The sequence below is a fragment of the Gracilinanus agilis genome, chromosome 4 (genome assembly GCF_016433145.1).
Source record: "Gracilinanus agilis isolate LMUSP501 chromosome 4, AgileGrace, whole genome shotgun sequence".
NCBI lineage: Eukaryota > Metazoa > Chordata > Mammalia > Didelphimorphia > Didelphidae > Gracilinanus > Gracilinanus agilis.
In genome coordinates this window covers 46048767-46074179 of record NC_058133.1, presented here as the reverse complement: position 1 = coordinate 46074179, position 25413 = coordinate 46048767, and the positions used below count along the sequence as shown (strand labels likewise).

General features: G+C 34.8%; 1 protein-coding gene across 1 annotated transcript in view; it reads left to right on the top strand.

Annotated features, from left to right (window-relative positions):
* Window positions 1-25413, top strand: part of SPATA1 (spermatogenesis associated 1) — a 73442-nt gene that overhangs the window by 30197 nt on the left and 17832 nt on the right. The window contains exons 7-11 of the mRNA XM_044673693.1: window positions 3619-3721; window positions 4795-4855; window positions 20441-20549; window positions 20903-20968; window positions 21050-21175. Coding sequence (XP_044529628.1) covers window positions 3619-3721; window positions 4795-4855; window positions 20441-20549; window positions 20903-20968; window positions 21050-21175 — 465 coding nt within the window. The remainder of the gene's footprint in view (window positions 1-3618; window positions 3722-4794; window positions 4856-20440; window positions 20550-20902; window positions 20969-21049; window positions 21176-25413) is intronic.

The window sequence follows — 25413 nt, the reverse complement described above, 5'->3', positions numbered from 1 at the left end:
TGCTAGTTTTCCAAATTTCCTAGAAATTCTTGTAGGCATTTTTTTTCAAGGTAACTTACAGTTTCAGATTTATTGAACACTTGATTATTATGATCCTTTATTTCTGATTATTCTTAGTCAATTCCATTGATCTTTTTGCCTATTTTTAACAAGTACCAAATGTTTTTGATGATTACTGCTTGAGAATGCTGTTCTCCCTTCATTTTTTCCTTTTCATTGTTTCCCTTCATATTTTTTATCTTTTTTACTCCAAGTAAGTTTTGCTATTGTTATTATTAGCTTTGTAAAGTATCTCTATGGTAGTTTGATTAGTGTAGCACTAAATCTGTAAAGTAATTATTATAGATTGTCATTTTTATTATATTGGCAAGGCTTAGCCATGATACTTAAGGTATTCTTTTTTAATAACATTTTCCCCAATTATATATAAAAATAATTTTAGCTCTTTTTTTAAAAGTTTGAGTTCCAAATTCTCTCCCTCCCTTTCTCCTCTGTCTACTTTCTGAGATACTCTGATATAGATTTTACATATGCAGTCATGTAAAAATTTTTCTGTATTATTTTGTGAAAGAGAACTTGCATTTTAAAAAGTGAAGAAAGTGAAATATAGTTTATTTTTGGTCTGCGTTCAGACTCCATCAGTTCTTTCTCTAAGGGTAGATGGCATTTTTCAGCATGAGTCTTTTGAGATTGTTTTAGATCTCTATATTGCTGAGAACAATTGTCATTCATAATTGTTCATCATACAATAATATTGTTACTGTGTACAATGTTCTCCTGGTTCTGCTTACTTTATTTTGTATCAGTTCACATAAGTCTTTCCAAGTATTTCTGAGATCCTCCTATTCATCATTTCTCATAGCAGAATAATATTCCCTTACAATCATATACTGCAGCTTGTTCAACTGTTCCCCAGTTTTACATCCCCTCAATTTCCAATTCTTTAGTATCATAAAAAGAGCTTCTTAAAATTTTTTGTACAAATAAGCCCCTCCCCTTTTAAAATATATCTTTGGATATAGATCTTGCTGGATCAAAGGGTATGTACAACTTTATAGCCCTCTGGGCATAGTTCTAAATTGTTCTCCAGAATGATTGGATTGGTTCACAATTCTGCCAACAGTGCATAAGTGTCCTAATTTTTCCACATCTCCTCCAACATTTATCATTTTCCTTTTCTGTCTTATTAGCCTATCTGAGAGGTGTGAGGTGGTATTTAGAATTATTTTAATTTACATTTCTTTAATCAAGAGTCAATGAATTTTTTCATATGACTATAAGGTACCTTTGATTCATTGTCTGAAAACTGTTTATATCCCTTGACCATTTATCAATTATATTTTTATAAATTTTACTCAGTTCTCTATATATTTGAGAAATAAGACCATTATCAGAGATACTTATTGTAAAAAAAAATTTCCTCAGCTTTCCTTCTATCTTGGGTGCATTGGTTTTGTGAAAAACTTTTAAATTTAATATAACCCAAATCATCTATTTTATATCTCATATTCTCGTTTGGTCATAAATTCTTTCTTTTTCCTTTGTAGGCAGGGCTTGCTGTTGATGGCTTTCATATTTTGGGGGGGAAAGCTAGCATTTCACTTTTGTATATAATGTTACCTTGTGGTTCCATATAGATATTTTTTTCATATTAAAAATAACCCTCTATGCTTATAATTTATAGGTTTTGGTTTTTTAAGCAAAAGTGAATGTTGTACTTAATATAATCATGAGAATTTGTTTTTAGTTTAATTATGTTTATTGTTTCCCTAATGTTGAAAATCCTTGGTATAAATCCAGCTTGATTAGAGTGAATGATTTGTGGTTAAATTTCTGTAATCTTTTTGGTGGCATTTTATTTAAAATTTTTGAATTGATATTAATTATACTAACCCATAATTCTCCTTCTTTGATTTATACTTATTATAGGGATTAGAGTTATATTTGTCTGATAAAAAGAGTTTGTCAAAGTATTTTCTTTCTCAGTTTTGAGAATAATTTATATGGTTATTAGTATTAATTATTCTGTAATAGTTTGATAGAATTTCTCCTCTAAATCCAACTAGACCAGAGGTTTTTCCTTTGGTGGTTTCTTATATCTAGTTCAATTTCTTTTTCTGCAGTTATATTATTTATTTTATCTTGGGTATTCCTTTAATCAGGATATTTTATATTTTTTAAAAGAATGCTCTTAAATTAAAATGTTAATTTTTTGTTAGTATATAACTATAGTTGGTTCTGATAGGTCTCTTTATTTTATTTTGGGTTCATTTTGGTTTTCTCTTGATCATATTTTGTTGTTTTGATTTCACTTCTGTTTTATACCTTGTAGTATTTTGTAAAGGAGTTTTAAACCAGTGTTACCTATGGCTACCATGACTTTCAAGTATTTGCTGACTGCAGTGGTTTCTAAACTTTTTCATCACTTTCTTTGTAGTAATTTTTATATGGGTTAAATTTATTTAGGAAGTCACTGTCTTTACTTTTGCCTACCTGTCAACTTTTTTTAAACAGCTGAGATGGAATTTATATAATTATACAGTGTCTTTTCATGTTTATTCCGTCTTTTACTTTGGTGTTACTTTGACTTTTTCCTAACAAGGTATTGATCTGAGTGCACTGATAAAAGCAGGTGATTCTGAAATACTTGCTATTTTATATGAATCACTTTTATAATGAATCACTTTCTATCTGTTCGAATATGATCAGCTCTTTAAATGTTGTTAGGTATTCATTATATCCAATACATTCTAACTATTCTTGAAAGAGTAGACATGATATTTAGGTGGGATTCTTATAAGCAATATTCTTTTACTTCTTTTATAATGAATTATATTGTTCCACATGGTTTTGACTACCCTCCCCATGCTGAATTTCATATCCATTTTACTCTATTAAACAATAAGTTGACTTATTTGGAGGATAGTATGAATATTTTAACAAATTGCATCATTTTCTACAACTAATGTTTATGTACAAACTGATATTATCATGATAGCCTTATCCATTTGCTCATGAGCTCTACAAGGCAAGAAAACAAGTATTCCATGAAAAGTTGTTTCTATTTGTCTATTCTATTATGCACAATAATAACAATTCAAAATTATATAGAACTTTAAGTTTTATCAAGTCCTTTCTTTATAAGCCCCTACTGTGAGAAAACTAATATAAGCATTACTGCACTCATTTTATAATTTTGTAGTTGAAGAAACCTATTATTCTGACTTCAAATCAGAATTTTTACTTCACTGTCATGGCCCAGAGTTACTTCCCCTCCATTATGAAACCTCAGAGTAGGCCTTAATGGAACCTTTAAAAATATTAAGGCCTTGATATTTTTAAAGTTTTATATTATAACTTTCCAATATGTAAGAATTCTCTTCAAGTGAAAAGGGATTTTAAAAGCGAAAGTATAGTGAGAATACATCTGATCTGATGTACTCTAAAAGCATACCTTGTACATACTAGTTAAATTCAGCTGAGGTTGGACAGGGTTATGTTAGATATGTAACTTGAGATACAGGCAAAGTTGTATTTAATCAATTCTAAATATTCTTCATTTTATTTCATGTGACTGAAAATCAACATTGGTTGGTATGAATTTTGGGGGAAAAAAAGTCAGCCTAAAAGACAACAAGATTAAAAAATATCCAGCAAGAAAGTATGGATTTCTAGAAGCAATAGATGATAAGCGTCTTTTTCTTGCACAAAACAAAAAAAGGTAATTGTCATCCATTTTACTTGTAAATTTTCTAGAGGTAACTATTTTGGGAGAAGTAAAAAATACTCTTTTAAGAAAATTTTACTTTCTGTCTTAGAATTAATACTAAGTATTAGTTCTAGGGCAGAAGAGTACCAATAGCTAGGCAGTTGGGATTAAGTGACTTGCCCAGGGTCACACAGCTAGGAAGGGTCTGAAATCAGATTTGAATCCAGGACCTCCTCCCTTTAGACCTGGCTTTCTATCCACTGAATCACCTAGCTATCCCAGCAAAACTGTTTTAAGAGATTCTAACTAGTACAAATATGTGAGAGAGAGGGAAAAAAAACCTTTTAGATACATTTTTGTCAAACTTACATTGTTAGCCTTCTTAGCCTTATAATAAGAGAATATAGTTCTGCTCTAGTTTTCTATGTCACAATGATTAGCCTGATCACAGAAAAGTTTCTGTAGCTAGGAGCAATAATAAACAAATTCATTGAGGATCTGTTTATACTTTTTAATTCTTCTCATCTGTTTGAAATAAATTCCTTATCGTACAATAAAACATTTAGCATCTATCATTTTAAAAAGAACCAAAAAACAAACCCCAAGACTCAAATTTCATAGCCAAGGTCCAAGGTTCAGGCAGCACTTTCATACATTGTCATTTATATTCAAGGCAAAGGTGCTTTAGTGATTAGCATTAATAGTAGAACTATGAATAAAGAAGCCTGATTCATAAAAGTATTCATTGTTCTTTTCATGTTGTGGTTATTAATGCATAATTAAGTTTAGATATAACACCTATATCAAATCTGACTTTACTATGGACTATTAATACTGAATATAATATGAAATATATATTTAACCCCTTTGTGGGCTTTAAAAATGCTTTGTAAGTAAGTGTCAGATGCTATTACTTTGTTGATCATGAGTAAGGAATACATCAGTTTCTGACCAAAATCCCTTTATTTGTATTATACAGAAATGTTTCCCGAACATTGTAAAGAACAGATTTTTTAAAATGAAAAAATAGATATTCATGAACCATTTTTTGACAAGTCTTTCCAAATGTATATTATTTCCTTCAGCCAATTCCAGTGGGAAAACGGAGACAAGATAACTGATACCAGTAGAAGAAAAGAAGATGCGGTACGATTTAATCCTTTTTTAAAATGTTAGCCTAGTGCAATGCTTATGTTTAAAATTCATAAAGCATTGTAGATTAAAATTTCTGTTTCTACTAATAAAACACTTCTAATTTCATTATCATTAATATGAACTGAATTCTGTATCCTGCATTTGGGAGTAAACAAACATCATGTACTAATGAAAAGAGAAAAACCATTCTCACCAAATCCCTTTTGGATTCTCTGCTTAAACCATTCTTATCCTTACTTAGTTCAAGAGGAAAATCATATCCTTCGGGCTGTCAGTTTTTGTGGCTACCAAGAATTTAATATAATAATATCATCATTAATAAATTTAAAAAAATATATTTCCTTTCAACAAAGTCAACCAGGTTCTGATGAGATTAGAAAAAAGTTCTGATTTTCCCTAGCCCTGGGTCCAGAGTGGTAGCAATGAAAAAAAGGGAGGCAAGGCTATGTGTCCTTGAAGGTAAGCTTTGATCTGACTGGACTGAGGACTACAGACTCTGGGTAGAATAATGATAGTGATCTCATTAGCTGACATTTGTAAAGTTCTTTAAAGTTTACTAGAAAATCGATTTACATTATCTTAAGCTTGTACAACCTGGTCATTTAGTAAGGGAGAAACATGTTTCCCAAGGCCTGGCTCTCTATAACAGGGAGCAAGGAAAAAGGCAGAAATACTCTTTGTCTGCCTTGTGGTTGGGTTGGTAGAATGGCTTATTTCATTTAGAAGTGGAAACCAGGAGGAGAATGTCCCAATCCCAATACTGCTTGACAAGGAAGGTATCCACCTTATGAAACAAATGCCTGTGTCTTTTTTACATTCCATCTGCCTACATAATATAGCATTATAATATATCCTTTTCACTTATAGGAGTATTACTGTATTTTACTTTAAAAGCAACATAAGAAACTGACATTGAGAAGGCTACTAAGTAAGTCCCTCTCTCTGCTCAGTCAGTTTTGACTACACCCACACAAAGGCTTATGTAATCATTGTGTTATAGTATAGTCTATGTCTAGAAGCAAAAAGGGAGAATAGTTCCAAAAATGATCATGAGGACGTGGCTTGATTTATGATGTCAATCAATAAGACTTTTATTAAATGCTTATTTTGTGCCAGACACTCTTCTAGGTGCTGCAGGTGATCTGTGTCCTCAAAGACCTTACATTCTGGCAGAGAGAGAACATGTACATATATAGTTATATTACAAAATATAAGTGAAATACAAAGTAACCTGGTGGGTGGGATCAGGAAAGTCCTCCTCTAAAAGATGGTCCTTGAACTAATTCTGGAAGGAAGGATAGTATTCCAAGATTCAGTTGTGAGGAGGGACAGCATTCTAGGTGTGGGGACAATAAGTGTAAAGCTAAACCTATCTGACCATGGTCAGAAACTGAGAAAGTAGAACGAGGGGGAGATTCGAGGGGGAAAGAAAATTGGTTTTGTTTGAGATGTTGAATTTGAGACATCTTTGGGATATTCAGTTCAAAATATTTGTTCAGTGGTCTGTTGATGATGTGGAACTAGGGTTCATGAGAGAGACAAGTACTGGATATATAATTCTAGGAATATCTACGTTGAAATTGACTATTGAAGCCATGGGAACTGATGAGTGATTTGAGAGAGTAAAGAGTGAAAATGAAAGAGAACCCATAAAGCCTTCAGGTATACCCATGTTTGGGGGGGGGGGGGGACATGACTGATGATCTAGCAAAAGAGACTAAGAAAGAAGAGAAAAAAACCAAGAAAGATCAGTGTGGTGAAAACTGAGAAATGAGAAAGTATCAAGGAGGAGAAGATAGTCAATGTCAAATTTTACCAAAATGTCAAGAAGGCCAGTGACTGAGAAAAGACCCTTATCAAGGGCAATTAAGAAGAGATCCTTGGTAACTTTGGAGAGAACAATTTCAGTTGAGTAATGAGATTGGAAGTTATTTTGAAGAAAGCTAAGAAGAGAATTAGAGGAGAAAATGGCAAAGAGTTCAAACATCTTTTTCAAGAAGTTTGGCTGAAATAGGAAAGAAAGAGATAGTGCATAGGATTATTGCTAATGATAATGGCAGAACCTAGTAAGTTTTTTTCTTTTTTTTTTTTTTTAAGGATGGAGATTTAGGTGTGTTTGTAGACAATGGGGAAGGAACTATTAGCCAGAGATCAAAGATTGTCCGGGGCAATGATATGGCATCTGTTGGAGATTAGATTGGAAAAGACTGAGAGGTAAGGGTACATGTAGAGGGGCTGGCTTTAATGAGAAGAGCCACCTCTTTTTTTTTTTCAGAGACTAGAATAAAAGTGGAGATAGTGAGGGATGCTATCAAGGAGTTATGGAATAAGAGCTAAACAGGGAGCTCCCAGATAATACTTTCACTTTCTTGGTATATGAAATAAGGTTCTCAACTGAGAGAATAGAAGGAGGGGGTAATTTGGGGTTCCTGAGAGGAGAGGAAGTATGGAATAGCCATTGTGAGTGGGAGGTGTAAAAGGATTACCTTGCTGAAGTGAGGGTCCAGTTGAGATTAGTTTCCATAGATTTTTAATGGCCAGTACTCTTTTGTGATTTCCTTCTGCTTCATCCAACAGTACGTATGTAAGAAGTGGAAAAAACAATAAGGTACTATAGTAAGATAACTAGGATTTCAAGAGTAGAAAATAGTATAGAATTCAACTGCATGACTAGAGAATCCAGAATCTAGCCAGAACTAATGTAATGACATGGTAAGTACTGAGGACTAGGGGGGTCAAAAGTCAAAGAGAGGATGAAGAGTAGGTTTATGAGGATTCAGACTTTAGGAGACATAGAATGATAGGCTATGATAAAGGAATTTCAGAGTTCTGGATCAAGGAATTGTAAAACCTTCCCTGTATATATCTGAGGTAAACTAGATAATGTTATGAAAGTTGAGAACTGATGTTTGAGGAAATTATTTATCTGTCTAGTTATCTTAATATTAGAGTAGGAGTTGAATTAGAGGAGATTGAGTCAGTCAGTGAATTCCACGAGAAAGGAGGGAGAATGTCATGGGAACTGATAGAGAATAACTACCAAGTTCTGGACTGGGTGAAAAATTTGTATAAAGTGAACTTCAGAGGAAGTAAAGTTGCTGAATAATGCTAATTGAGGGAGCGTCTAGAAGGGAAAACAGTGAGTATTTCAACTTTTCTATCAGGTCTAGTGAGTTGGAAATATGAGAGAAAGTACATCTCATACAAAAATAGCCTGAGATGCATTGTCACTTGGGGGAAGTAAGATTTTCTGAGTGCTAGAAAATGGAAAAAGCATGAAAAAAGGGGGCCTAAATTGAATAGAAGTTTGTTAATTACCGAATAGGAATTCCCAAGGGCACAGAGGATAGAGAAAGGTAAATTTTGAATGGAGCATAACTGGGTAGAGCTGAGAATGAGAAAAGGAAATAAGGTTTGGAGATAGGGATGGTTTACTCTGATCAATCAGAGGTTTATTATCATAAATAAAATTAGGGGAATGTCTCTTTTTGGAAATAAGCTACTTGAGGGCAAAGACTATTTTTGCTTTTTAAAATTTAGTTAAATATCTACTAGCACTTAATAAATGCTTATTGATTGATACCAATTACTTAATAAAGAGACTATTCTATTAACTCTTAATTCTAACTTTATTCCATACCCTTACTTTATGGTTTCCATAGATGTAATGTCTTAACAGATTCAACATTTACAAACTGAATTTTCTATTTCCATTCCTCTATTCAAAAATTTGCATTTTTGAAATTTTTCTCTTTGTTGCTTTATAACTTTTGGGGAAGTTGACTGTTTTGGGTCAGATTTAATATGTTGCCAAAAACTTGCAATCTATAACATAAGCTTGGATCAGTTAGTCAGTAAAATTTTGTTAATCACTACTGTGTGCCAAGCTCTGGATCAGTCTGTCAACTTTAAATTAAGTGGTACTCAGGAAAAGTTTTCAAATGGGCATATATTTTATGACAACTTGTAGTGAGGTCTACCTGCCGCCCAGAATTGTTATGAAGTATGTGCAAGATGTTCTAGATAAAGTACTAAATAAAAGTGAACTCTTTATTACTGCTAGTAGAACCTTTTTACCTTTTATAACTACCATTCCTAAGTCTAATAACCCATTCATTCTATTTGTAACCATTTACATAATGCTAAACAGATTTTTCACAGACATATGAAAGTAAATAAAGGGAAAATCTTTCACAAAATCTCAGAGGCTATTTATATTTAGTTCAATTTATACCAGAAGCACAAGAGCAAGAGGTTCAGGAGTGATTCTGAAATGCTCATCACACCTTTTATTGAAGGCCTCCAGTAAGAGAGAACCAAATATTTCCCATTATTTCTATTTGTTGATAACACTAATTATTAAGGAATTTTTATTATCTACTGTCAAATCTAAATTTGCCTCTTTTCATCTTCCACCCATTGTAATTATTCTCTAAGAGCAAGCAGGACAAGTTTAATTCCCTTCTCACATTACAGCCTTTTAGATATCTAAAGCAGATATGAATGTGCTCTATAAGTCTTTTTTTCTTTAGTCCAAACTTTCCTTTAATGATTCCTTCAATTGATTCAGATATGGCCTGATCTTGTAGCTCTCTGTCACCATTTTCCCTTCTCTGGATGCTCTTCAGCTTATTAACACCTTTCTAAAATATCATGCCTAGAATGAAAAAAAAAATATTCCACATGCCCAGAGTATAGTAAAACTATCTCCTCCCTTGTAGGCCAGGACATTGTTTTTCTTGTAACCTGAGATTGTATATATATATTTTTTTTGACTATTATATATACATCCCCTAATGATACTATCATCAAGCCTCTATGAGCCTCAGTTTACTCATTTATAAAATAGGGTTAATAATTGCACCTACTTCACAGGTTTGTTGTGACGATCTCTGTGAGGTGACTCATGTCAAGTGTTCAGCACACCTTAGAGCTCAACATCACCATTAGGATTAGCCCACATCTCTGTACCTCTTTCATAAGAATGGGTGAGAGACTTGGTCAGATCCTTCTTTAAAATCTTGGTTAATTATTTCTGTGGCATTCCCCTAATCTATCCTTTTAGTAACTGCCTTGTCAGAAAAGGAAATGAGGTCAATCTGGCATTCCCTTTTCTGGAGAAAACTGTGTTGGCTCTTTAGGATTATAACTTCCTTTTCTCAACATCCTCTAAGGAGACCTTTCATAATACAGTCTATATTTTTTCCAGGTATCCAAGTTAAGTGCACTAGTCAATAATTTACAGGTTCTGTTATCTTCTCTCTTTGGAATATTGAAATCTAATCTAACGGTACTTCTCCATGATTTGAAAAAAATAAAAATAAATTTTTATTGATAGCTTTGTTTTTTACATTATAATCATTTTCATTTTTATCCCTCCCAGTGTCTACTTTCAATGAGTCCTTTCTTGTAGCCAAGGAATACAACTCAGTGTAAAAACAACAACAACAAAAACCCTTATGGTGATTTTATCTTAAAACTGGTACCATTTTCACCCCTAATCTCTTAATACATAAACATAAGGGAGGTGCATTTCCTCTTCTCTGAGGGCCAAAACTGTTGCTTGTAATAACAAAGTTTTTGCCATTGTATAAAGTCCTTTCCATTTTATATTAGTCTAGTTATGTAAATCCCATCATTTCACTTATCCTAAACTGATTTTTCATTCTCACTTTGACTTCAGACCCTAGCTCCACCCCTCAGTTTTTTCCTAGGTTGCCACCCCTGCTTTGTACTTCCCTGCCTTCCTAAGTTATTCTGTTGTTAAGGAGTTTAATGTCACACTGTTCTCTCCTCTTACCCCCTTGCTTCTTTGTCCTTTCAATATTCAGGCCTTACCAAACCCCAAACCTGGATTATTGCCACCATCTGCCTCCTCCCCAACTCATAGGACTGCCAAACAGTCTGGGAGGTAACTCACACATTATTACTGACTGAGCTCACTATGAACATTTGTTACTTAATCCCAATAGTACTTCGTATCGGAAGGCAATCTTTTCACTCTTTTCTAAACCACTTCACTTTGGAATTTTTGCACAGGCTATTTTGCAAACCTTCTCTCTTCTCCTAAAATCAGAGGAACTAAATTTCAAACCTGCCTCCATCATTTTTGCCCGTGGGATATTGTACAAATCATATAACCTCTCTAGGCCTCAATTTCCTCATCTATGTTGAGGGAGAAAAGACATTTATTGTGTGTTCCCCATTCTCTGTTACTTGTCATCTCAAAATTCCTTAATGTCATCCACCATTCTCTGTTCATCATCTACCATTTTCTGTTCTTTAACTCCAGTCTCTGAAGAAGTAGCTTTTCTCTTTACTGAAGCCAATCCTTTTCATAATGGTTTTTTATCTCTGGCTCTCTTTCTCTCCCTCAACCTTCAGGGGGTGGGGGAGGGGAGAACTACTCAACAAATTATTTACATTCTTTGCCCCTACTTCTTCTCCAGTCACTTCTCAATCCCTTGTAATTTGGCTTTTGAAATTATCATTCAATTTAAATTACTTTCTCCAAAGTTTTCCAGTGATTTCTTACTGTCAAATCCTAGGTCATTTTCTCAGTCTTTGTTTAAATTGTTCTTTATACCATTTGTATTGCCTTGCCCTTTTGACTTTTGCTTTCATTCTAGTTAGAGGAATCTAGAATTTCTGATATACTTTGTTTTCTGTCTTCTGTCCCACATTTTTTTATTGCCATAAATTGGGCAATATGGCTTTCATTTTTTCTGTTGTGCTTTGGTTAGATATTGATTGATTCAGTATTCCAGTATCTTTCTACAGGCCTCTCAAGCCTCTTTTACCATGGTAGTGTTTGGTACCTGTCCTTAGGAGTATTCCTTAATAGCCTTATCTTTCTTATGTTTTTTATTATGGCAACAACTGCTGCATATAAGCTGTGTGTCATAAAATATTTTTATACCTTTTGTCAAACATTGTAGGAGAATGAGTTCATTCATGATGGTTATAGTAAATGCTAGCTTTTCAAATTACTCTGTTCTGGTATAGTTAGTTGGTCCATTAGTTGGATTCATTCTATAGAACCCAAAGGTAACTGAGAAATTTCAGTCTCAGTGTGCCCATCTCCTTTTGAAAAATCATGAGTATTATTTTTGTCATCTTCTTCACTATTAGAATTTCTAAAATTTGTATTAAAGGAAGTTTTCAATGACTTTAGTTTCCTCAGCTTTTCCCTCTTCAAATTTTAATAACTGCTCTATTTCAGCTCTTCTTTAATCTAACCTGGGTTTAAGTTAATTCTTAGGATTGCTCTACATTCGTCTACAGTATATTATTGATTAATTTGAAGGTGAAAGTAGCATTTACAAGAAATAGTATGAAGCCCTTGCCCATATAATTGGTTAGAGCCAGTTCCAGTCTTATGATGATAGAAAACTGGCATCTAATAAAAGGATTCAAAGCTTCAGCCCCCTTTATGATCACTTGTCCTGTCCAGCAGGTGGAGTGTTGTTATTTCTGTTGTGTTCCAGAGTGTCTTTCCTTGTGGTCTGAGAATGTGAAGGAGCACACTCCACTATTCTCTGTGTCGAGCTGATTATCCTAATAGTTCTGATCAGGACTAGTCTGCATCCCTGACCTGCCCAGACTATTTCTGGGACCCTTCCCAGTAGCTGCTTCCCACTGCCTGAGGTACTGTTCCCAACAACCACATTCACCAGCATTTCACAATTCCTGGCAGACTTTCACAACTACTGTAGCAGCCTTTGGGCCCACAGAGTCCCTGATGTATGTCTGTCATTTGCTTTGTTGCCCCCCTAAAACACATCATGGGTGATGGGGCCAGGCTTTGAGGGGGTGGTGTTCATTTAGTTCATCTAGACCAGGTGATTACAACTCAAGTCAGTTAAGTTAAATTTCACTAACCCTTTATGTTGTTCCCTCTCTTCTGGTCTCTCCCTCTTTCCAGTCCATCCTTGACAGTCTGCTTAAGTGACTTTCCTTAAGTATACATCTGAACTTGACCTTCAACCACTCCATAAACTACAGCAACTCTTGGGATCAAGTACTAACTCCTCTGCTTGGCGGTTAAAGTCTCTTTTGGAGGCTACCAGGAATCTACCTTTAAAACCTTATCCTGTATCATGCAATTTGGAACTTAAAGGAAGCCAGGGAGGTCAGTAGGCAGAGTTGAGGAAGGAAACCAATCCAGGCATGAGGAACAGCCAGAGGAAAAAAAAATGCTCAGAGCCAAGAGATGGAGTGTCTCATTTCTCACTGGCATCACTGTGTTGAAAAGTATGTAGCAGGGAGGAAGGTGTAAGAACAATGGAGAAGTAGAAGGGGCTAGGATATAGGGTTTTGAATGCCAAACAGACCAGTTTTAATTTGATCCTGAAGGCAAAAGAAAGCTATTAAAATTCATTAATTCACTTACTGGGGCTGAGGGGATATGCTGGTCAGACCTGCACTTTAGGAAATCACTTCAGTGGCCAAATGGAACATGGATTACAAGAGAGAGATTTAGGCAGGTCAATTCACTTGTAGGCTATTGTAATAATCCAGTATTAGGATTAAAAATAATAAAGGCTGATATAATAATAGAAATTAGTAGTTTAATTAAAGCCATGCTGATAAATAGTCATTAGACCACGCGCTTGTAAGAATTCAAAACTGCCGCCTGTGTTAGTTAAAATCACCTGGGGTTCTATTTGGAAGGATTGAACCTCAATATAATGTTTGACAAACTTCTGTGGACCTGTGGGGGTCCTTAAAACTACATTTCCCGTGATCCAACGGGTTTCATGGGTTTCTGGTTTTGGATGACGTATTCAAGGTGAGGGACTGTTTGAAATTAGGGGGAAGTGACTTGGAACTTCCTCTTTAGTTACCTGAGCTCGAGGAGAGAGGAAGGTAAATGGCTGAGGTGAGGTTGGAATAGTTTTTTTCTTACAGGCGCGTGGTCAGTTTATCTCTATTGGCATGGCTTTTATTAAAATACTATTCTCCCTTTTGATTTTGGCCCTCATCATTTTTAATCATAACACGCCCAGCCATTATTGTTACCTCCCGTCTCTTCCTGAGTCTGCTAGCCAAGAGGGCTTCCTTTCGGATTCCCTCCCATTTAAACTGTTCTCTGCGTGGTGACGCAGGCATCCCCACGCCCAAAGAACCAAACCGGAAACCCGTTGGACCACAGGGAATGTAGTTAAGGTCCCCACGTGTCCATAGTAAATATATATATATATATATAAATTCACTTTTACAATTCCCCCTGAGGTCCGGCAAAAAAAAAGGTTAGCCCTTTTTCTTCGCTGGACCTGTAAAAATAGACAACTTCTAGATTTTCAGGAATTTGGGGATAAAAGAAATAGATGAACGAATGGATAAAACTAGTTTGGGGGCAGTCCCCTATTGGTATAACAGTGTACAATTAGAACAAATTGCATTCAACTCAATTTCCATTCCCCATAGTTTAATCAACTGCACCCCAAAGTTCAAATTTGGTCTTCATGGTACAGTGAAGGTTTTTCAGACATCTTCATGGTGTCTTCACCAAACAGGTTCGTTGTCTGGATTCTAGGGAGATGGCAAGATCCTTATCCTGAAATTATTCTCAAAAGAATTTAAACTTTACATTATAGATTACAAAACATACATTTTCTTCTAAGATTTATACAATTCCCCCTGAAATTACTCCTAAAAGAGTTAAATATACATATATTTTTACATTATCGAGTTTTAAAAAACTTAACACACATCCCATCCCCCTGAGGGAAATTCTAAACACCCCTTTTTTCTTAAAAAGGGTACCTCAGGTCAGCTAAGGATGAGTGGCTGAGTCCGGGGGGTTATACGAAATCAATTGGCAAAATACAAAGAATAAAATTCAAGAAAAAAGAAGAAAAAATTAACTTGTGAATGAAATGTAAAATGTGCAAAAAATGTAGGGAAAATAAACTTAGACCTTTGAATGAAGGTCTAATTAAAGTGAATTCAGCAGTGTGCAATTACTCATTCAGGGCCAGGACTTAAGGAAAATGTCTCTCTCTGATCTGATTTACTATCAGCTTTTCAGGGAAGTGAGCCAAATAAGTAACCAATCTTAGGTGCTTTCTAGGAATCTAAGTCGAGGGGACCCACATCCTCTAAAGTTTTAGAAAAGACTGGGACTCCAGGACTCAAACCCCAATTTCCAAGCCCTAAAGTATTGGCATAGAACTCTGCATTCCTGCAGATTTTTAGTCAGTCAAGTCTCTGACCATATGCTTTCTTTAGCACGAATTAACGGCTTTAGGTTCTCTTCTGGAATCAGAGAGGCATTTAAATCACAGTCCTATAGGCTCAGATATTTGCATTAAGCTTATAAAAAAAAGATAAATAATGATTACATATGTACTTCCAGTACAAGATGAGAAAAAGGAAAAATCAATTGCTCTAATTAAAAAATGTTTTAAAAATCAAAAATATATATAGCTTAGAACTAGAAGGGTTATGTTACCCAAAAATGAGATTTTCATTCTGTGAGTGTAAATGGATCTTACAAATAGCAGATTCACAATGCACATTCAAATAGAGTACCATTATTTCCAATAGCACATTTTAAAACAATAAACAATGATGTTTAAAAATCATATACTTGTTACAACTTTTAAATCTTGGCTAAGAGTTTCTCAACAAATTCTGTTATTGCTTCCATAGCAAAATCTGATATTTAAAAAATCTTCTAGTCTAAATTATCCTCAGATAAGAATATACAGGAGCTCCTTGGCTTCCTGGTTTAAAAAAATCCTGGGTAGGAAATGCTTCTACCCATTTAAGGCAATAATTTCTCTTATAATAAAATATATAAAAGCTTATCCTTTAAGACAACAATTCTTAAGGATTTAAAGTAAGACCTCTTGTAAAATTACAAGGTAATACTCAAAGCATGGAAACTTCCAAGTTTCTTTACAATTACCAAGACAGAATAAATTTTTAAAAGACATGTGCTCTATAAATCCAGTAGTATCAGATCAACAAGCTGGTCAAAACCTCTTACCAGTTCTAATAGATTTTTCTCATTATTTGGGAGTTACAATGAAATCTATACAGAATTAATCTAGCAGCCACAAACTACATTAACTTAAAATGATTCAGTGTAACAGGAAAATCAACGAAATAAGCAAGATTAATTTACAAAAATAATTAGAAAAATACAGTAAGATGCAAATCTCTTTAAAACAGAAATAAAACTCATTCAGTTCCAAGGTTTAAAAGTTTACCCCTGGTTCAATTTAAGGTTCTTTTGATTGAGTTCTGCTGAGTTTAAGGAGTTTTTTTTTAATTTCAAAGTTCAAAGTTCTGAGCAGGTATGGGGATGAATAGGCCACCCCTAAGTTCAGTTTTTTAATAATCTCAAAAGTTTGAATAGGCCATGTAGAAAATACCACGTGTAGAGCCTAAATTAAGTCTTTAGAGAAACACGTGGAAGGCTAGAAATAGGGAGAAAGGGGAATATACTTCCCAAGTTCTTTATCAGCAGAGCTGAAGCAGTCTCTGAAGATCTCGGCAAAGGCAGCAGCCGGGGGTCATCGATGTTGGGGCTTGGGGTTCTGGGACTAGCAGGACTAGCAGCACCAGTGGCAGGATCGGAGAAGAGGTCTGTTCTAGCGAGTCAGGAAAAGCAGTGGAGATCAGAGTAGGCAGGAACGCTTGCAGGCTTGTAGTCAGGAATGGAGATCTGGTCTGGAGTCAGGAGATCAGTGGCAGAGGCACACTGGCTGGGCTCCGGCATTTTAGTTTTAAAGCCAAAAGCCAGAATTGGCTGGCCTGACCTCCCAAGGTGGTTTGGGCTGGACTGGCTGGCTGAGTCCCGCCTGAGGCAAAAACGTGCTGTTGCTTTTAGCAAAAGCATGGCAAGGAAAGCCACTTTACTTTTTTAAAAAAAAAGTGCTCAAAAGAGCTGAGCCAGGCCAAAAAGAAAGCATGGCTATTGTTAGGCTATCTGGAAGATTGAAAGTTCGAATTTCGACCGTGTGGTTGCCATAATTATTAGGATTAAAAATAATAAAGGTTGATATAATAATAGAAATTAGTAGTTTAATTAAAGCCATGCTGATAGATAAAGTCATTAGACCACGCGCTTGTAAGAATTCAAAACTGCCGCCCAGCCATTATTGTTACCTCCCGTCTCTTCCTGAGTCTGCTAGCCAAGAGGGCTTCCTTTCGGATTCCCTCCCATTTAAACTGTTCTCTGCGTGGTGACGCAGGCATCCCCACGCCCAAAGAACCAAACCGGAAACCCGTTGGACCACGGGAAATGTAGTTTTAAGGTCCCCACATGTCCATAGTAAATATATATATATATACTTTTATATGGCATTTCCCAAATTTCACTTTTACACCAGGAATGAGATGATGAGGTAGAACCTGTACTAGGGTAGTGGCAGTGTTGGAGGAGAAAAGAGGGCCTAAAGGAGAGATATCACAAAAATACAATCAGCAGCCCTTGGCCATAGATTGGATTTGAGAGAGAGTAAGGAGCCATGGATGATATTACCATTGACAGTAAGAGGCAAGGCTGGAGAGAAAGAGTTCTGTTGTGCAAATAAGAGTTTAAGATGTCTACAGGACTTTCAGTTCTAGATGTCTGAAAGGCAGAGATGTGAGATTGGAGGTTAGCAGAGAGGTAAAGAAATGGTAAATCAATCCATGGGAGATAATGAGATCACCAGGTGAAGCAGTATAGGACCCAGGAGAGAGTTATGGGACAACTATGGTTAGTAGGAATGAGTAGGTTCCAACAAAGAAGACTCCCTACATTTACCTTTCCTTTGTTTTTTTTTTTTTTAAATAAATATCCCTTCTAAAGCCCTTTCTAATCAAGAGTCTCATCCCATCAAGTCTGCGTGATCCCTAGGAGCTTAGATTTGTTTCTTCGTACTAGGATCACTAGTTCTCTTGTTCACAAAAATACTTTGTGTCTTTGTACAAAAACATTTGATGGTAGGGGTTTTATTATTGTTCCTTATTATGTCTCCTGGGAACCTCTAGGTATTTCTGTTGCTATTGTTCCTACATCATAGCTATTCCCTTGTGGCATTGAGTTTGGAAAATCTGCAAGGGAAATTTTCTCTTTATTTCCTTTTCTGTTTAAAGCCCTTTGTGGTAGATACACAACGTTCTAAGGCTTGTCCTATATTAGTAACAACTCTTGTTAGGTCCATTCAATTTCTTTCTAGGATCCTATTATTTCTACATTTGGACTTGGATTCAAGAAATCAAGTTCCATTTTCAGATATCAACCATACATTTCCCAAATCTCCCCCTTTCTTCCAAGGGCTTTAAAAACAATAACAAATACACTAAATAAGAATTTATGATTTAGAATCTAATATTAATAGCTATGTGTGTCTTTACAGTCTTGAATTTCTTGTTCAAGGCTTCATTAGCAATGCTTTCTAAGCTCTATCTGGTAATATCATCTACATCCATGTGAATTATCAGAAGTAGGCAGTAGTCATTTTGTTTAAACAGGTTCTTTGTATTAGCTATATATGTGCCCCCGAAAAACAGCAGACTTTTCTTCACTGACAAATACAATATTGTCCCACTTACCTAGCTCTCAGATTTTTGGGCAACCTCTACCCTCTAGAACAAACCTATAAATTCAGAGTTAAGAAAAAAAAGTTGAAAGAGGACAAGATTTGACATAAAATTAAGACACTTGACTTAAAATGCTTGTTTGCATGGTTTCTCCTGGAAGACTTTAGTTCTTTTCTAATAATAATACATAAGAAATTAGAATTAGCAAGGGGTAGGATCTGAGTGAATGCTGATAGCTAACAATAATAGAAGTGATTCAATCTAAAACTAGTGAAAAGGGAGTTTGAGAAAATTCTGTGGAAGGACAACTTAAGCTATATACACAATAATAGCCTCTACTGATACTCTATGATATAGAGGATCATACTCTATGATATAACACAGTATTATAATTTTCCCTCAAGATGACTGTCATCAAGAAAAGGTTAAATTGTGTTCAATATTCTTTATGCCAAAGGCTTAGGAATATGTAATATATGTGAGGAAGATTCCATCAAAACCTATATAAGAATGAATTTTTTAAAAGAGTAAATCTTACTTATCTAGAAAATTAAGTGATCTGAAACATCTTGTTTTTAAACAATTTTAGTTAAATTAGGTATGTGTTTAGGGATCATAATGGAATAGCCAGATTACTCTATATTCTAGATTGGGAATTAGTAGCCCTGAGTTCTATCTTAACCTTTGCTACAAAGCCTATATGATTTTGAAAAGATAATTTAACTTCTCTGTTCCAAATTTTCCTTCTAGTTTCTCTTTCTACTTCATTACTACATAGTAATTGTAAAGAAGTATTCAGTTCAGTTTCATCTTTTTTGAAAGCAAAGGAATATAAATTCTCTTCCAGTCCATCCTACTCCTAAATTTTTTCCTTCCTTTAGGCAAAGAAATTACACAACTACCTTTCATGTAGAATCCTGTGTTAAATGAGGTAGGATTCAGGGCAGTTGTCTCGCTCATTTTGATGTCTATGTAGAGTAAAGTATGTCATGGTATAAGGCAATCACTCTTTATGAATGTGGATGACCAGGAGAATGAATTCAAATCATATTCTCCTGCCATAGAAATTATTTCAAGAAGGAAAGTCAATTAATAAATTTGAATTAGCAGAAGGAAGTTGAGAGGGGAAAAAAAGCAGGACAATTTTTGAAATGCCAAGTTGATTTCTTATGTGCTTACAAGTTATAAACTATGAAATAAAATTCATGGTTTCATCATATGTTCCTTTTTAATGTATGCAAATTATCATGTAATATTAATATATGTCAATCTCTTAAGAAAAAAAATCAATGCATACTGTTAATTGGTACAGTTATGAGTTCATATACATTGTCCAGTGAGACAACTTATTTGGGAAATGTTTGCAAAAACAGGAGCAATTTTTTGAAATATTTGCAAAGTATTTTGCTGTGATTTTTCTTGAATCCCTTATATTATTATTAGCAAGTGTCAGCTCTTCCAAAGATTCTTTGTTTCTATAATTTTTCGGTAATGCAGTTGCATCAATTTGCTTTGTGTAAGAGGGCAATGCCCTTTTAAGTGTTTATGACCAGTGTTCCTAGCCCTGGCTGAACTTGTGGATCTGGTCAACTAGGACAAAGATTTAGAAAGAAGGAGGCTTTGAGAAGGCACGCCTGTGCAACTCCGGCTGTAGTGCTGAGTTATCCCACCACCTCTTTGATGTTTTACATGTATCAGCCCTCGGTAAGGTTATCCTACTACCCCAGAACCTACTATTTTAATTCTGTCATAAAAAGGCTAATCAATCTCACCTAAATAAACTGAAATCTGTGTACTTGAAACACATTTTCCTTCAAGTACTTGTTCTGAAAGCAAAATGGATCACACAAGTCCTGGGATGCTCTCCACACTTGATGCTATACTATACCATAGCTACTCACGTGACCTAAGTTGTAAATGTCCACATAGGCAAGACACTGCATCTATGTAGCAATTGTGGTAATTTTTAATATCATTTTTTCTGTTGAAAAATATTTCAAAAAGGATCCCTGCTGTTCATTTGTTTGGTTACAGTTAGGTGATGAAGATTTTGACAAGCCACCAGGTCCTTCTGCTCCTCCTTCATTACCACTCCTTGCTTTTGCTCCAGGAATGATTGAAAATTCTGCATTACAAAATGAGAGTAAGTACTTACCAGGGTGACTGAGAAATGAAACTCAAATAAATGAACCTATTTATTATTAGTTCACAGTATTGCTACATTAAAAATAAATGCTAAAATCTGATTTTCCTTATTTAAAGTCTGATATTTTCTATATAAAGATTTATTAAAGTAACTCACTTTAAAAATGTAACCTTGAGTTAACATAGTGTCTCAATAGTGTAATTGTATTTGTTGTTGTGTGCATAAATTTTGGAGAAGAGAATTAGAATGTCCTTTCAGTAATATGTTCTTTATAAATACTTTTAATGCCAATGTATTCATTTGCATGATTCTTACCTTCCCTTTATGTATTTTCTGTACATCGTATTCAGAACCTGAGATGGAACCTTTGCCATGGAGGCAAATAATGTACAGCCACAAAGAAAGTAACAGTCAAGGTGTGGTTTGTTTTTCTAATTGTGGAAGATTTTGCCCAGCTTTAGCTTCTATATATTGATGAATGAATTATATTTTCTTAGGCCTCAAGATTATGCAACAAATGAAGCAAGTAAAGGAAGAAAGATGTCAGTTGGAAGAGACTAGAGAAGAACTGTTAAAAAGAGTTAAAAGTTTATTTGAACAAAGCAAAATGAAAAGATATCGTGGTATAGTTTAATAGATATCTTATAGCCATATAAACAAAATATTTAAGACTTGCACTACTAAAATAAATATAAAATTATAATTAGTGTTTCATTGTTTTTAGTCTTATAGCTTTTGGTACCAGATTAACAGTCAAATCTAGTGAAGTTTAGAAGTAATCCCAATCCCTGTTCTACAGAAGTCTAATATAAAATATGATCTTCATTTCTTTCCTCATCATATCATTCTATGTCCCCTTCCAACAGATAATAGGGAATCAGATGCAAAATAAAAACATAGTAATATAATTCAAACCACAAGCTAGTGATAAATGTTCTTATCTTTTAAAGTATATAAAACTTGCTGTGAGGATTTATTTTTTTTTGCATACAGTGTATTTAGCCTATATATGAGAGAATATTCCTGTGCCATCCCCAGGCACCATCCACACTACAGGTTTTTACTTTTCTTTATCCTTAGGAATCCTCAGGCATGTGTTCTTTTTAACAGAATTTGGTCAATAAATGAAGAGAACAAGGGTTCTTTTCCTGTGTATGTGTTTCCTTTGCCATGGGGATGAAGAGGAGTAGATAATTTGATGAACCACCACTTAATTAGCTTTTTTACAATTAGAGAACTCTTAAGCTGTTCAAAGGAGGGTCTGAATAGTGACCTTCTAAAACTATTGAGTTGCCTGATCAAACATTCTGGTCACTAAGAGAGGGCCATTGACCTATTTCACATTATTGGTTATGATGCTGGCCTAACCAATGAATTGATTATCAGTAAACTTATACTTTTTTTATCCAAAATCAATCTCTCAAAATAATTTTGATTGTAACGATATCATATATGGATATTGTAGATAACATTAGGAAGTTATATTTATTGTGAATGACTTGCAAAAATCTAATGCCCTCAAAGTAATTTTCCCTAAGAAGTCAGGGTACTGCTTTAGGAGTCAGTGAATGGCCTTGTAATCTCTACCAGATGAAGTAGTGGGCAAAGTCATTTTCGAAGTGACCTTAGGCAAGGAAGTCTTTAATCTTATACCCCAGGGCTCTGTGCTTAGCCTTTGTCATGTGACATTTTTATCAATGATTTAGACCTAGAGATGCATAGATAGCATTAATGTCAAAGATGGAGATAATACCTACCAGATCACAAACACTTTGTAAGACAGAATCCAAACAAAGGTTGACAGGCTAGATTATTGGGTATAATCTCAGATTCTGAAGTGTAATGAGGATAAATGTAAAATTTCACATTTGGGTTCAAAAAATTAATTTCACAAGTAGAAAACAGGGAAAACATGATAAGATAGTTATTGGGTTGTTTTTTGTTTTTGTTTTTTTAAAGAGAGATGTGGGGGTTTTAGTGAGCTATAAACTCAATATGACCAACAGTGTGATATTGAACCACCAAAAATAATCCCATTGTTGACCAAATTAAAAGGGTCTCACTTTCAAGAATAGGGAGATGAAACACTATGTTCTGACATAGCCAGACCATACCTGAGCTTTGGTTGAGTTCTGGACACAATACAGAAAGGATGTAGGTTAGTTGGAGAATATTCAGAGGACAATTAGAATGGCCTCAAATTCATCCTTTGGAAGGGTTTGATGAAAGAACTGGGAGAAGTCTAAGAACAGGGAGGACAGCTGTCTTCAAGAATTTGAGGGGGTGTCAGGTCTATGGAAGAGGGATTAGACTTGCCCTGCCTGACCCCTTGGGGTGGATAGAGGAGCATGGGCAGGATTTCAAAGAGCTGAAGTAAGGTTAGAGTGCCTAACACCTAGAACAGGCCCAAAGGGAAATGACCTGCTTGGGAAGTAGAAGGTTCCCCCACTCCATCTGCCTGCCATTACTAGAGTCTCCAAGGAACCGTTAGGTGACCTTTTATCAAGTATTTCTTAGTGAGGACTCTTTCAGGTCTGGATTGGACCAATCAGTTGCTGAGATCCTTTCCAAATCTGAAATTCTTTGAAAATTCCTCTGGGAAATAGAAGTAGTACACACACACACACACACACACACACACACACACACACACACACACGCATATACATACACATGTGTATACATACACATGTGTATACATATACACATAACTGACATTGATCTAGCATTCCTATACTGTATGTCAGACACTACACCAAGTGCTTTGCAATTGTTCTGGTATGTCATTTGATCCAACAACCTGGGAGATAGTTGTATTATTTTCTGCCTTTTATAGTTAAGGAAACTGAGGCAAATGGAGGTTGTCACATAGCTATAAGTTTCTGAGGCTGAATTTGAACTTGGGTCTTCCTGCCTCTAAGCCCAGCATCCTATCCACTTACCACCACCTGCAGATGACTTAGCATAAGCCTAGATTGGAATCTAGACACCAGTAGAATGTAAGGTCCCTGAAAACAGGGACTGTCTGACATAATACCCTTGCACATAGTATCCACTGTAAAACATTTATTGAATTGTATTCATAGCCATTCATAGCCTCACTTTACCACTTTTGTCAATTTTACAACATTTGACAAGTCATTTTACCTTTAGGAGTATTATTTACCTCTCCTATAAAGCGATGAGTATAATAGATAATATCTAAGGTCTCTTTAAGGTCTATAATTCTGTAAATCTATTTCATTCTACTACATTAAGAGGAAAATAATATTCAATAAATATCAGTGTTAAACTAAGGTTTCCACTCAAGTTAGGAAGGTGAAATATATGTATATTTTGGTTAAGATTTATATTTTCCTGTAGGAATTTAATGGTTTTGTTTATGTCACTAAAGGTCTAGTAGAAAGAACATAGAACTCCTTTTTGACTTTTTTATTATGAACTTAATCATTTACAAACAGAAATATTCAAATACACAAACAAGAGAGGTGAGAGAAGAATTGTACATGAAACGATAAACATCTGCTCTCTACAATTTGTTTTTAAAAGTGTATATTAAATTTAACAAGGTAGTAAAATATGGCCTTGTTTATTTCATCCCTTCTATATATTTTTCCTTTATTAACTCTTAGTTTTTTTTTCTTATTTCTTCTCTCTGCCTCACTCTCCTACCCCAATAGAGTCCACCCTCCCTTGAAGCAAATGCAGCATAGTCAGACAAAATGTATCACATTCCCCATGTCTGAAAATATAGGACTCATTTCGTACTTCTAGTACCTTATTCTAGTTCTTGCTGCTAAATTAGAGACCTGCTTTGCCTTAGTTTTCTGAAGCCGTGACTGGCCACTGCATTGATCAGAGAGCTAAAGTCTTTCAAGGTTGTTTTTTTCTTGCACATTATTTTGGTCTTGTAAATTGTTCTCTTAGTGGTGATAACCTAAATCTGCATCAGTTCATGTAAGTCTTCCCAAATTTCTCTGGATTTTGCATATTCATCATTTCTTACGGCATAATAATGTTGCCTCATTTTCACTTACCATTATTTTGTTCAGGCAGTCACCCAACTGATAAGCTTCCACTTTGTTTCTAGTGCTTCACTATCACAAAAAGTACTGCTTTAAATGTGTTTGTATGTATGAACTCTTTGCCTCTGTCTTTGGCCTCTTGAGAGAATAAATCTTTGGTGGGTAATATTGGATTAAAGTATATGAAGCAGTCAATGAGTCTTTGGAGAGAATTCCAAACTGTTTTTCATAACTGTTCAAATTAGTCACAGTTATACCCACAATGCATTATTATGCCTGTTACCCCAAAGCCCCTCCAAAATTTGACATTTTCATCTTTTGTAATTTTTGTCAATCTGACGGTGTGAAAAACCTGAGAGTTTTCATTGTTCTTATTCTTAATTTGGAGCTGTTTTTCCAATTTTGGTGTGTGGATAGTTCGCATTTCTTCTTTTGTAATCTGACCACTTGTTGTTTGGAGAATGGCTTTTTTTATGAATCTTATCAATGATACATATATGTGGTATCAGAACTTTATCAGAGATACCAACTGTTTGATTTTTTTCAAATAACTGCCCTTCTAATTCTAGTTGTATTACATTCCCACAGGTTTTTCAATGTTATATAATCAAAGTTGTCTATTTTATTTTTTTTAACTATGTCTCATATTTAATTAAGAATGCTTCATTTAACCATAGTTTTGAAACTTACCTTTCTTCTTTCTCCCCAGTATTTTTTATATGACCTTTCATATTTCTGTCAAGTATTCATTTGGAACTTATTGTGGTAGACGGCATAAGATGTTAGTCTAACCTATTTTCTGGTAGATTGCTTCATGTAATTCAATTCACAGAACA